The following is a 12,512-nucleotide window of genomic DNA, read 5'->3' as shown; positions in this document are numbered from 1 at the left end:
CACTTGCTCTATATACCAGCAGAATTCTGTTGATAACAGAGATCGGTACTGTGGCTCACATGTACCACTCGATAGAAAAACACAAATTCTAGCGTAAATAGAATCCAGGGGTTGTGAGTTCAACTCTCAGCCTTGGTTGGTCGCAATGATGACTTTGGAATTTTCCCCCAAGATGCCTCGTGTGTCTAGGTTCTTTTTGCATGACTTGAATTCATGAGATTGGCAGTTATCTCTACAGTATACAAGGTGGGAAACGAATCAGGATCCACTAAGAGTGCTTGTCATGCGAGATCATGGAGGAAGTGACTAAGGTTGACGGACATCTCTTCATCTGGAGCTACGGACTATCCGATGTTCCTGTCAACCCGAACTACCATTCAATACCTAGGATCACACGCGGCTGAAGATTGGTAGCGGACATGAATCTTTTGCCAGCACGCCTCAGTGATGAAATGATAACGTGGTATAGAGAAACCAAAGAAGAACTTTTATCATTCAGACACCCAAGCTTTGTTGTGAAAAGGAAAAGATGCCTCCCAAAAGAAACTACAACAAGCCTCCGACCTCCAAACACCACGTTCAAGCATCCCATATGCATCCTGTATGATTCTCTCCAAGCACTAACCCGCCGCGAATCTCCTCCATGTCATCGGTGACCGTTCAGGCCGAGGTACTCGCCAGCAAGATCTGTATCAAGAATAGTTCCATCCAGAAGAGAGAGTTTCAGATCACAATCTAGTCCGAAGAAACATCATCCTCGACATGAGCCTGATACTTGACACAAGTCTTGTGTCTAGCTTGTATGGTACGTGTATCTTCGGCGCGCCGTCTGTTGCTTCCTGCTCTAAATACGTGTGTGCCGCGTGCAACATCGACTTCAATGTCATCTCTGCTTCCCGCAAGGTTAAGCTCGACATGACCGTCTTCGCGTCTGACAACGAATTTCGAAACTTCAAGTTCGGCCAAGAACTTTTGAAGCGCGATTTCAGCTTCGAGTTTGCGGAACTTGAAGTCTGCTTCGTCTCTAAGGCGTTGATGATCAAGTTCCTCTTTTCGGAGATCGACCTCAGCCTCGTCTCTACGGCGTGCAGTCTCAGCTTCCTCCTTGCGGCGTGCGGCCTCATCTTCCTGCTCACAGCGCTTAGCGAGGTAAGCGGTGCCAAAGACAACAATAGTCACGAAAGAAGTGATGGCGTTCATGGCTGGCCGATTGAGTCCCGTGCTTTGTAGATCGTGGACGTTGATGGTATCGATGCGGTTGATATTGTACTCTGACGCCGTGGAGGGAAAGATGTTCGAGGGAGATCAAAAGTTATCGATGTGGTGATGTCCAGTAATGATCGTACAGAGATGTATCGGCGGCGACGGTAATGCTTGCTAATGCTCGATTTGTTGTTTTGATGAGATGATACGACTTGTTAGGCAAATCCTCAGCTTTTGTATTCAACGAAGAATTCTTTATGCGATCTTTACACAAACTATTGTATTGATGTGAGACAGAACTAAAGACACGAGTAATGACACGAGGATTACGAGGAGACAGTTCTGTCTCAGACATGCATGTCCCCCATCGAGGCGTCTCAGACGACACAAAGAATAGAGAGAAGCACATAGCAAGTTTTAAGAAGGGATGATGCGGACGAGTCTGTCTAAGACGATCCCCGTCAGAATAGAACAAACGCTCGTACTTTGGTGGTCTGGATGTGATCTCGACTAGATATGACTCGATTCCAAATCTTCATAGATGATGCGATGACCTCGATAGAGACTTAATGTCGTACATCTGATGCTAGCAATCATGAATCATGGTCCATATAGTCGGCAGATCTGATGTATGGCTAAGCGTAACAGGGATGGATGTAAACTTACAGTTGGATGTCGGGTCGAAAAATGATAAGTCAACGACACCTTCAGGGTTCCTTGAGAATACCGTGGATTCATAATGGCAGATTCTACATAGAAACTGACTTGTGACTATTGTTCAACAGTCATAACCATGTTCAGGGTCCGTGACTAATCAGCAAGGAGAGCCCTCAGTCATCCAGTATATCCATGCCAAATGATAAAGTTTTCTGTTACCTCAGCTTATTGCCTTGCTTGATTGACATTCCTCCCTCCGACATGATAATACTCGTTGCTCACATCCATTGTACACACAAGCTGTCATGTCGCTCGCCGTGATCGGCCCGAATAAACTGTGCTGTCTCTATTGCTTGTTGGTACAGTCGCTGTCCCAGACAAAGTGAGACAGACCGTCGGAGCTCAACCAGTATCCTCAACCTTGATCTTCTTCTCGATACCCCGTTCAACTGGCGATGCAGATAGCTCACGTTTCGCGCGGTACTGGGTTCGGTGAGCGGAACCAACAGGACTGCAGGAGCGACGATCAGTAGAGGGACTGTCGCTGAGCTTGGAGCGATACTGGCCAAACACTGGAAGGGTTTGATTTTCTTGTGAGGGGAAAGCGTTGATACCCTGCTTGGAGTTGCCGGAGGAGAACACGGCTGGATGATCTACTTTCCATGGAGGAAGTGCAGGAGTCTGCCGAAAGTGCGTTTACCGAAGCTAGAAGTAAACCCCATGTCTCCTGGGAGGGACTCGGTAGGTTTGGTGGAGAGGAAGGGTGCCTGAAGAGTGCCGAGTTTCTGACGCGCTGGCGAAAGCGTTGCCTTCTGCTGATCCTGTCCCTGGTGAGAAGAGCTAGGAGGAATGTAGTTGAAGGTGTTGACCTGAGTACTGGAGTCGTGACGAGCTGTTGACAGGTCTGCCGTCTTTTGAGCCTGCTTGCGAGCGACGCTCAGCACATGTGATTCCTCGTTTTCATCCGTCTCGATACCTGCCTCCTTGGGCTTTTCGTTTGCTCTCATCTTCGACAGAACAGAATCTCGAGAGAGGGATGCCAGCAGGTCGTGCGAAGAACCGAAGCGAAACATGTTTGGCACGGTAGGGTACCTCTCAGATTCACGGCTAGGCGCGTGTGTGGTAGGATTACCGATCGGTCCAGATGAGTTCGGTGTCAGGTTACTTCTGGGGCTCGAGGGACCACGAAGGTGCATTCTCCATTGGAGTGGAGCTACGCGTGTGAGGGTGCCGTCCGGCATGTCACAATCGTCCTCCTCGATCGCAGATACACAACCAACACCGGTGGTTGGTGTGATGTTGCGAGGCTGCAGAATGTGTGCTGGGTTGGGTAACTGAACAGTAGGAAGAGCTGCAGATTCGATTGGAAGGACGGCCGGACCAGCTGGGAGATCTGGAAGTGAGACGAACACACTCGGATCCCAGCTATCCCATGTCTTGGAACGGAGATTATAATCGTGCACGTATGTTGTTCTTTGCTCCTCAGTAGCTGCCAACTTTGCCAGCTTCCTCCTCTTGTTCTTGGCCGCCTTCTTGGCAAAGACCTCCTTGTCGGTAGTCGAAGCATCGATTTGAGTCCAATGCTGAGGACCCGATTTGAGCTGGCCATAAAGACTTGTCATAGCATCCTCGAGTGTTTTGCCACTCCCGACCACCGAGGGACGGACTCGAGGCTGCACGTAGGCCCACCACAGGTTGTGGTTTTCATTCACTGGACTCTTGCAACAGCTTTCTTTGTCGAAGAAGATGACAGGTTTTTCCTCGGCAGGGTGTGCCCACTGGTTTTGGTATACATCTGATGAGGTTCGTAAGTGAATCTGTGCATGTGGCTTTGGGAGACGAAGGTCATACTTTCGATGCGGTGGATCAGGCTGATCAAGTTGGTTGACCAGTTGTTGACAGAATCCATGGTCCGAGTGAAAAGAGGTTGGACGTGATGAAAGCGGTGAGTTTGTGATGGTTACCGAGGAGGATGTTGGTCTTTCAAAGCGCAGATGGTTGGAGTGCAGAGTCGATGTAAGTCCTTGTTAGTGATGGGTGAGGTGCAGAACAGGCATGGAGGAAGTCGACACTGTGGATTGGCAAGTGCTTCAGACAGGCAGCCGCGATGCTCGACGCGAACTCAAAAGCCCGCGAGTGCTCCTTCCCTACCACATGTCTTGGCTTGCGCGAAGACAGTTGAGGAATTGGTCGACTGGAAACAGCGACTGAGTATGAGAAGTATTTCATTGCTGACATTCACTCTACCCACAAGTCCCCAACGCCATGCTAATATGACAAAACCACAATTCCCGTGAGCTAGACTTAGTCCGCAATATTCTTGTTTGCTTTCCTCTCTTTGGCGAGGACTTCCTTCAACGACCCGTTCTCCTTCGCGATTTCTACAATCATATCCAAAGCCTTCAACTCCTCAGCGTTCATTGCATGCAAATCATCGCCCTTCAGACAGCACATGTTGTCCGCACCGATGGCCCACTCAGCCCATTCGTTGTCCTTTCTCTTCTCTCTCATGAAGAATTCGAACGTCGAGATATCGGAGCTGGCATCGTGTTTGTTGTTCTGGATCCAGCCATTGAACCACAGAGGTCTGCCATCGCGGGAAAGATGCAAGAGCTGTGGAGAACAAAGGATGATGTTTTGACCAGGCAAATCGAGCATACCGGGACCAGTCAGATTCGTACGCTTCGTTTCCAATGCGGTGTCAAACCAGCTGTCGCGCTTGGTCAGGTGACGGCGGGAAAGTGATCGACTGCTCTTGACCGCTACCGAGGCCACAGGGGGCTCCTCTCCGGAAGAAGTCGGCGTCTCGGTAGGAGTGACTGATTCAGCAGTGGCAGAGTTGTTGGAAGGTTGGATGTTTTCCACCACCGGAAGATAGTGACCCTCCTCTGTAGGCAGGCGGGCCGCCCTCACAGCCTCTGCTGCCTTGATGGCATTCATCACTTCGTCTGCATCTGGGGCAGGGGAGAGGAACTCGCTGCTCGCTTCTTTCTCGATGTCTGGGATGACTTCGCCTGAGAGTCGTGCTACTGCAGGCTCTTCGCTGTGGTCAGACTGTTCGTTTTGCAGCTTTGTCAAGGTCTGCTCGAACTCATCGCTGTCAGAGTTGTGCGGGTCCTTATCGACCGCCTCTTCCTTTGAAGGTCTGTTTTCTTGGTCGTCGTTGTTCTCTTCCTTGTTGTCTTCCTTCTTATCACCTGGCTTCTCCATCGGTTCGATATTGCTGACTGTGCCCATGTTGCCAGTGCCGCCTTGGTGGAAGTGGTAGTCTGTGTCACCAGCGAGCTCGAACCCAATCCACCAAGTCTCCTTGTCACCCCACCAAAAGCTATAGGTCCCTTGACCAGCATCGGTGTCGCGTCGATCGGGCCCATTCAATCTGGCGGTCAAAAAGATACTCAAGAAGTGTCTCCACTTGTCGACTACAACAACGCCAGATTCCTGGTTCTCACCGGTCTCGCCTGACCACCACCTGCTCGCCTTGATCTTCTTGGAGACAGGCTTGGGCATGATCTTGCGCAAGAAGCTCCGCTTGTCCTGAGCGAAGACTGTACGATCGGTGAAGAACAGGGCACCAGTGTCGATATAGCCAGGCTCTTCGAACATCAATGCCGGATCATTAAAGAACAAAACGTCGGCATCAAGAAGGATCACCTCACGGAAGGAGCTCAAAAAAGCAGCGAAAGCTTTACCGGCCCAGCCTTCGAGTTCCCAGCCTTGATCGTTGACCATCTTCTTGATGTCGCGGGTGATGACATCCGGAATGGCTTCAAGCTCCGTGCGTGCGTCCTCGCTCAAGTCAGATTCACCAAGGTACATGATCTCGACTGGCAAGGTACAGCCCATGGCGCGGAATGAAGCGATCGCGGTCTTGATGTACGGAGCTTGGGAGTCGCTGCCAGAGATGACAATGCCGCGTCCAGCGTTGTACATATGTCCGTGGAGTGTCATGTGGTCGGAGAAGTAAGGGTTGGTCCAGGGAAAAAGTGTCGATGACATGTTCGACAAGAATGAGCGGTAGGTCTCGTATTGTCGCATAGCCTCGACTCGTGATCCGGAGGTAAATGGAGAGATATCTTTCGAATCTCTGATATGGCGCAGAATGTCGTCTCGTACGAAGGCCGTGTCGGAGAGACTGTCTGTTACCACATGCAACGTTTCCCATGCATCAAAGTATTTCTTGAACATGCGGACTCGGACGCCTGTCTCCTGGAGCTTGGTCTCGCCACCCGACGTGATAGGCTTAGTCAGGGCGTTGTAGTAAATCTCATCCGGACACAGGTTTAGTACCGTGCGGAGAGCTTCATCGATGTCGTACGGTTCATTGCTGTGGATGGTGTAATACTGCGGCTTCTCTTGCGTCCGTAGTGATTCTCCCTCCTCTTCTCTCGATTCTGATGAAGTCTCAATCACTATCGTTGGTGTTGTGCTGTTGGTGACTGTGACGTTGGTAATTGTCGTCTCGGTTGTTGTGTTAGTGGTCAGACTTGACGGAACCCGATTCCAGTCCGAATGAGTTGCCACACTTGTGTATAGAAGAACACAGAATAGAGCACATCCTGTGAACGCAAGTCCTCTCACAACCTTGAGGCATCTTGATGGACTGCTAACATAATTTGTGAAGTAGTCAGGGTCGAGCTTCTCGAGCCGAGGGCTCAGTGATCCGGTCATTGAGTCGAGCGAGTCGAGTCCCCTCATCCTAATCGGTTCCAGGTCCGTGAGTGGTAGATGTGCTTGTTTCCCGAAGCCAGTTATCGTGTTGCTGATAAAGTCGAATGCAAAGGAGCCAAAAGAGTTGTGGAATTAATCCAGGGAACAGCATAGAATATACCAGGACTCCGGTGATCCCGTAACCATTCTACAGTTTCGGCTCAGCATGCAGCTGAGAGTATAATGACGGTCGCTAGATCGAGACAGACCCAACTAGAACACATTCGCTGTTGAAACGGGTATCGAAGCCTGCCACAACCGATCATGGTGCGCACATGCTGAACTCAAAACCAACAACGGAGACCATGTCAGCCGCAAACGGCAACAGGACTCAGCTTCCCATGTCGACCACTGACCACATCTGGGAGAGCACCATGATCGATCAGCTCGCGCGGAGTAAGCACTCGATAGGATCCTAAAACTCTCCAAGCCTTTGACTGGCAAACCGCAGTGAGTTCCAACTGGCTCAGCTCCCATGTGAGGTGCGCATGTCTCAAAGAGAATGACGAGCTGAGGAAGCGTCGTGGAAGCCGACGCGTGGCTGAAGGCAAAGGCTAGACTTTCAACAGTCCGAACCAACGAATTTGCTCGCGGCTGGCAGACAAGCACCGTTGCTGACAGGCACTGCGTCTTATCCCTGCATCTAGGGTTCTATATCTGGTTCCTCAGCTCTCAGCTACTGCATGATTCGTTTCGATATGAGCGTTGTGGAAGGGGAGATGTCGTTACGGCAAAGGAGGAGGCAGCATCTCATCTTTGCGGTGCGCAAGCGAGATGGCTTGCGAGCTCCGTTGGCAACAGCTGACATCCCCAGCGGTTCGAGTGTGTTTGGAACACCACATCTTCCCGCGTGTTCTAGACTTTGTCTCGTCCCTATCCGCAAATCTCAACGGACAGACCTATATCATCGCATTCGTTGACGCAATTCCTATGAAACCGATTCGGACAATGCTGATCTGCGAGCGGTATGCGTACGCTTCTATCCTCTTGTATGTTGTCACATTTGAGCACAACACGTCTGTCTCAGATGTCCTTTGACTCCTGTCCACCTACTCTCAACATCTCCATGGTGCCAATAACGTCAAGCCAGCGGGCACGTTTCCATCTCTGAATACAGCAGTCATCTGCTTCGTAAACGAGACTCACGTTTTGCCTCAACAAACCCTGTTGATACTGAACACGATATAGCACCGAGACCACACCAGCATTGACGTCGTCTATCGTAACTGATCGATTTTTCGAAAGCGCAATTTGCCTTTCGATGGATCCCGAAAACGATGCATCGCTCTGCGTCGACGGTTGAGGGGTATCAAGTGCCTGATATAACGTCGCTTGTCTTTTGTCCGCACCTCGCTCATCACGTCGCAAACGGTGTCTACATCCGACGTGAATTCAAAGCCCACGGAGCAGCAAATTTGCTGGCTCTCTACCGACGAAGAACAGCTCCAAGAAGAAAATAAGCCTGCTCACGCCATTGGTGGATCTTCTCTAGCACCTCCAGCCTGCAGATCATGCCACATCCCCACCTTCTCCCTCCGCAAACCACCCCAGAAAATCTCCGCATCATGCTCCTGGTGACAGCATCGTTGGCGGCAGTAGAAGATGTTGCTGGAGATGCGATGCGGAGGTGACCTCGTGGCTCAATAGATCTTCCGTGACTGCATCCAGGTATAAACTATAAGAACAAGCATTACCGCCAAGTCTTGTAGGTACTCATCCTTCTTTCTATCAAGATGGTCACTACAAAGTTCGTCCTTTCCTTGCTTTCCTTAGGCCTCCTGGGTACAACCCAAGCCTACAGCCGAGGCGAATGCCAATACCCAACTCAAAACCCTCTCCAAGGTTGTCCACAAGGAACACTTCTGGTGGGGCCCAAAGCAGAATTCACCAGCATTCAATCCGCAGTCCTCTCAATCCCCAACAACACAGTCCCATACTACATCCTCATTCTCCCAGGCAACTACACCGAACAAGTCAACGTCACACGCCCAGGCCCTTTGACTCTGCTTGCTCAAACCAAATTTCCAGATGACAACACCAAGAACACAGTCAATGTAATTTGGCACAATGCTACAGGAACAGCCAGCACAGGAAGCTATGATAACGCATATACATCTACACTTACCGTAGCGCCGACTTTCAACAGCAGTTTGACTGGCAGCGGACCCACTGGCAACCACGTTCCCGATGGCACACCATTCGGCAACACGGATTTCAGAGCCTACAATCTGAACTTCGTGAATGATTACTTGCCCTACTCTGCTGGGCCTAGTCTGGCATTGAGTGTGAGCTACGCAAATACTGGGTTCTACTATTGTGGCTTCTACAGTTATCAAGACACCGTAAGCTCTTTTCTTTTCCCTTCCTTCTTTGACAACACCACTGACGTTCCAACGCAAAAGGTCTACATCGGAAAACTGGGCAACGTGTACATGTACAACAGCACCATAGCCGGCCAGACAGACTTCCTCTACGGCTTCGGCACCCTCTGGATCCAATCCTCACTCCTCTCCCTTCGCGGCTGCGGCGGCGGCATAACAGCCTGGAAAGGCACGAATACCTCTTTCCCCAACGCTTACGGCGCATACATCCACGATTCCTCCGTCAAAGCCGCAAACAGCTCTCTTTCCATCGTCGGAAAATGCGCGTTGGGTCGCCCTTGGAATGCAGCTCATAGATCTATCTTTGCGAATACGTATTTGGACGACTCGATTGAGAGCAGTGGGTATATCAAGTGGAGTGCTACTGACCCGAGGTTTGGTGTCAATACGACAATGGCTGAGTATAAGGATTTCGGACCTGGGTGGAATGCTACGGGGAGAGCAGCAGCGAATATTACGATTGTGATGACGGATGCACAGTATGCTCCCTACAGCACTTTGGAGAAGGTATTCCAGTTCCCTTTTTCGGGAAAGTTTGGAAATACAAAGTGGATTGATAGAAAGTCACAGGTGCATGGTAATTGAGAAAATAGGATGTAGTCGTGTCAGAATGTCATTACGTAGGTTACCTCAACCTCTTGACGCTTTGTTCCTTCTCTTGCGTAAGGCTTCCTTTGAGCTAGTGTGACCAGTGCTGCTCTCCAAGCTAGTTCCGAGACCTGAGTCGAAGAAGTCGTCACTCTCGTCCTCATCGTCAGCTTCCAGAGCAGTGGCCAGAAGCGAAGGGAAAGGTTCGGGTTCCGTCTCCTCCTTCTTTATGGCAGGAGAGGTATAGCGCATGGCAGGACCTTTGCTATAGGTGGGATATGTTCGCTCTGTGTCTGATAACCTGGGAGTTTCCTCCTCTTCAGAGTCCTCGGCTTTGATGCGTTTATAGTCGTCTGCCTCTTTCTTGATCGAGGTGTCGTCGCCGGAAGAGAAGATCCAGACACTCAAGATAGCCCAGCAGATGGCAGTGAAGAGGACTTCTGTACCCCAGAAAGCGCCGATGAAGACGAATGCACTGGTGATGCGGTGGTTGTACATGATCCATCTCAGACCTTGAAATCGAGCCTTGAAAATGACATTGGCCTCGTAGATTTGCATGCGAGCAGAACTTTGGACCTGAATCTGCATGGTGTCTGGGACATTCCTCCATCCTTTTGCGAAAGACACGCCGTTGAAGACGGAAATCTCGAGTGTTTCTGCTTCGAGCCGCCAGCCCAGAATCAGCCAGTGCAGCTCGGTAGCCTTACGAGCGAGATCAACGACGGGCGAGTAGTATGTCAAGATGGCAGTTCTCCTCGAGCTGGCGAGAACCTTGGTCGTGGTAGGATCTTTCGCGACAGGCATACGCGAGTCGTCGATGACGGAGCCCTTTTCTCCAGGAGCAAACAGAGCAGTCTCGACCATGAAGTTGCCAATCTCGGTGTTTGTCTTTGTGCGCGGCAGACGTATCTGGATCTTGACATCATACGGCTGGAGACTAACCAGCTCGGGAGCTAGGCTTGCGACACCCCATGGCGGTGATTCGAGACTATCGAATTGGAGGTGGATAGGGCGGCTGAAGCCTATGCGCGGGATGTAGGACCAGTAGAAAGCGAGGTAGGCGGCGATGGAGACGATTAGGAGGAAGAAGCAGGTGCTGAAGAAGAGGACGGATGTCAGGTATGCACGCTGGGCGGGTTTGGAGACGGCGATGCGTAGGGGAAGGAGAGCCGTGTTCTGTTCACTTGTCAATTGTGTTCGTGTTGGTCTGGAGCGAGATGGCAACCTTAGCACGGGTCATCACGCCCTGCGACTCGTCATCAGCATAGTCGGACATATCGCATGATGGTTGTGATATTGTAAGAAGACAGAGGATGCTGATTTGGTCCGCCCAGTGTTCGCAACAACGTCACTGCTCTCACATGAAAGGTCCGAGCTTCCTCTCTTCGATTGGAACCAGCATGTCTGTCCTCCATGAACACAGTGTATCTCTGCTGTCGATAACTTGATTGTTTCCCTCCGCAGACCGTACACGAAGCTATCATACCCGAGATCACTCTTGCTTAGATGGCGAACGCGATGCTGCACATGACCTTTGATGCTGCGTAGTGACATCTTTGTTCGTTGCGTTGGATGTTGAAAGTTGTGTATGCATAATATATGCACAGTTATGACGTTGTGTTCCTTCCTAAATACCAACGCGTCCCACGAGGACAGTTCGATCATTGTCCAACGACCATTGTTATCATTCACCACGCGTTATCGCCGAGACTATTGTAGAACACCAAGATCCAGCCACGACTACCTCTACTTGTCGTGGTTTGGTACCTTTCTCGAAGGACTACGCTCTACATCGCGTCTGCATCGCCCAAACGCGACACTCGCAAACACGTTCCTGAACGTTCCCCGTCATGGCTCAGATCTTTGGACTCAGAGAGCGAGCAGATTCTTGGTATATCATGATGATGGAGTTCTTGTCTGATCACGGTTGACGTCTGCAGCCAACTACACCTTTATGGGATATGATAAGGCGTCTTCCAAAGTTGATGTCGTTGTCAGATATGTGGACCAGAAGTATTACCAGGCTACCATCGCCGACAAATCTTCAGGCGAGGACATCTGCGTAGAACCCCAAAAGTCAAAGACCGTCGAAGCTGCTTTGGAAGGCCTGCTCGCTCACACTTGCTCTCATCTTGGAAACCCTCCCAACTTGATCGGTGCTGGTGCTACACAAAAGGATAGTCCGCTTCTCAAGCGCGGTCGTGGAAGACCTAAGAGCGTTCTCCCTTCTGCCATCTCATCTGCCGTCAAGCCCAAGGCAAAGAGAGCTGCTCCCGCTGCAAGTACCATGGTGGCTGATGTTACTCCCGGAGCCAAACGTGGTGTTGGAAGACCCAAGAAGCAAGATGCCGCTGCACCCGCATCCATTAGTCGTCCCAGAGGAAGACAACGCAAGAGTCCTACGGCACCCGTGTCCACTGGTCGTCCTGTCGGCAGACCGCGCAAGAATCCTGTCGCAACTGCTCTCGCAACCGAGGTGACGGAGGATGGTACCACCGCACTCATCAAGCGCGGTAGAGGTAGACCCAAGAAGTCCGACTCCACTCCCGTAGCTGCGACTGCTCCAAAGCGTGATGCATCAGCCCTTGAGGACGACGAAGACGAAGAGCCCGCAGTCAGAAAATCACGCAAGATCACCACGGACGACGATTTCCAGGAGCTTATCGGTGCATACGACCTCGGCGATATCGAAGAAGCAGGTCAGGCTGCTCCTTACACGCCCCAAGTATGGTTTCCAACTTACGTTTCTAGAATTGCTAGGGTTGTCTACCAGTGCATTGCAGATGGAGCTGATGGAGGTCTGACCGAAGATGAGATTATGGAGGACACAGGTCTCGCATACAGCGACATTAGTGCTGGTATCTCACAATTGAGTGAAAAGGGTGGCATAGAGCCAGCTATCGAGGATTCCGCAAGATGGGTAGTCATTGACGAGTGGGAGGATGAAGACGAGTGATCCTGACAAAGCGCCTT

General features: G+C 50.9%; 7 protein-coding genes across 7 annotated transcripts; 3 read left to right on the top strand and 4 right to left on the bottom strand.

The window, feature by feature from the left end:
- Window positions 1-735: 735 nt before the first annotated feature.
- Window positions 736-1,200, bottom strand: M436DRAFT_66721 (uncharacterized protein; the record flags this gene model as incomplete). The annotated part of the gene is made up of 1 exon (XM_013568667.1): window positions 736-1,200. One exon carries the CDS (start codon window positions 1,198-1,200, stop codon window positions 736-738), a length of 465 nt encoding a protein of 154 aa, XP_013424121.1.
- Window positions 1,201-2,262: 1,062 nt separating this feature from the next.
- Window positions 2,263-3,769, bottom strand: M436DRAFT_66720 (uncharacterized protein; the record flags this gene model as incomplete). Its single annotated transcript, XM_013568666.1, has 3 exons — window positions 2,263-2,513; window positions 2,561-3,655; window positions 3,712-3,769. 3 exons carry the CDS (start codon window positions 3,767-3,769, stop codon window positions 2,263-2,265), a joined length of 1,404 nt encoding a protein of 467 aa, XP_013424120.1.
- A 395-nt stretch (window positions 3,770-4,164) lies between these two features.
- On the bottom strand, window positions 4,165-6,531 carry M436DRAFT_54911 (uncharacterized protein; the record flags this gene model as incomplete). Its single annotated transcript, XM_013568632.1, has 2 exons — window positions 4,165-4,542; window positions 4,891-6,531. The coding sequence occupies 2 exons, from the start codon at window positions 6,529-6,531 to the stop codon at window positions 4,165-4,167; spliced, it is 2,019 nt and encodes a 672-aa protein (XP_013424086.1).
- Window positions 6,532-6,875: 344 nt separating this feature from the next.
- M436DRAFT_66718 (uncharacterized protein) lies at window positions 6,876-7,873 on the top strand (the record flags this gene model as incomplete). Its single annotated transcript, XM_013568665.1, has 4 exons — window positions 6,876-6,966; window positions 7,240-7,392; window positions 7,430-7,559; window positions 7,759-7,873. The coding sequence occupies 4 exons, from the start codon at window positions 6,876-6,878 to the stop codon at window positions 7,871-7,873; spliced, it is 489 nt and encodes a 162-aa protein (XP_013424119.1).
- A 430-nt stretch (window positions 7,874-8,303) lies between these two features.
- Window positions 8,304-9,536, top strand: M436DRAFT_84914 (pectin lyase-like protein; the record flags this gene model as incomplete). The annotated part of the gene is made up of 2 exons (XM_013568712.1): window positions 8,304-8,912; window positions 8,973-9,536. The coding sequence occupies 2 exons, from the start codon at window positions 8,304-8,306 to the stop codon at window positions 9,534-9,536; spliced, it is 1,173 nt and encodes a 390-aa protein (XP_013424166.1).
- Window positions 9,537-9,581: 45 nt separating this feature from the next.
- Window positions 9,582-10,815, bottom strand: M436DRAFT_84913 (uncharacterized protein; the record flags this gene model as incomplete). The annotated part of the gene is made up of 2 exons (XM_013568711.1): window positions 9,582-10,715; window positions 10,765-10,815. 2 exons carry the CDS (start codon window positions 10,813-10,815, stop codon window positions 9,582-9,584), a joined length of 1,185 nt encoding a protein of 394 aa, XP_013424165.1.
- Window positions 10,816-11,493: 678 nt separating this feature from the next.
- M436DRAFT_66715 (uncharacterized protein) lies at window positions 11,494-12,495 on the top strand (the record flags this gene model as incomplete). Its single annotated transcript, XM_013568664.1, has 1 exon — window positions 11,494-12,495. One exon carries the CDS (start codon window positions 11,494-11,496, stop codon window positions 12,493-12,495), a length of 1,002 nt encoding a protein of 333 aa, XP_013424118.1.
- Window positions 12,496-12,512: the final 17 nt, after the last annotated feature.

Source organism: Aureobasidium namibiae (assembly GCF_000721765.1).
Source record: "Aureobasidium namibiae CBS 147.97 unplaced genomic scaffold scaffold_18, whole genome shotgun sequence".
Taxonomy (NCBI): domain Eukaryota; kingdom Fungi; phylum Ascomycota; class Dothideomycetes; order Dothideales; family Saccotheciaceae; genus Aureobasidium; species Aureobasidium namibiae.
Note: the sequence above shows the minus strand (reverse complement) of the source record. Positions and strands in the feature narration are given on the sequence as shown.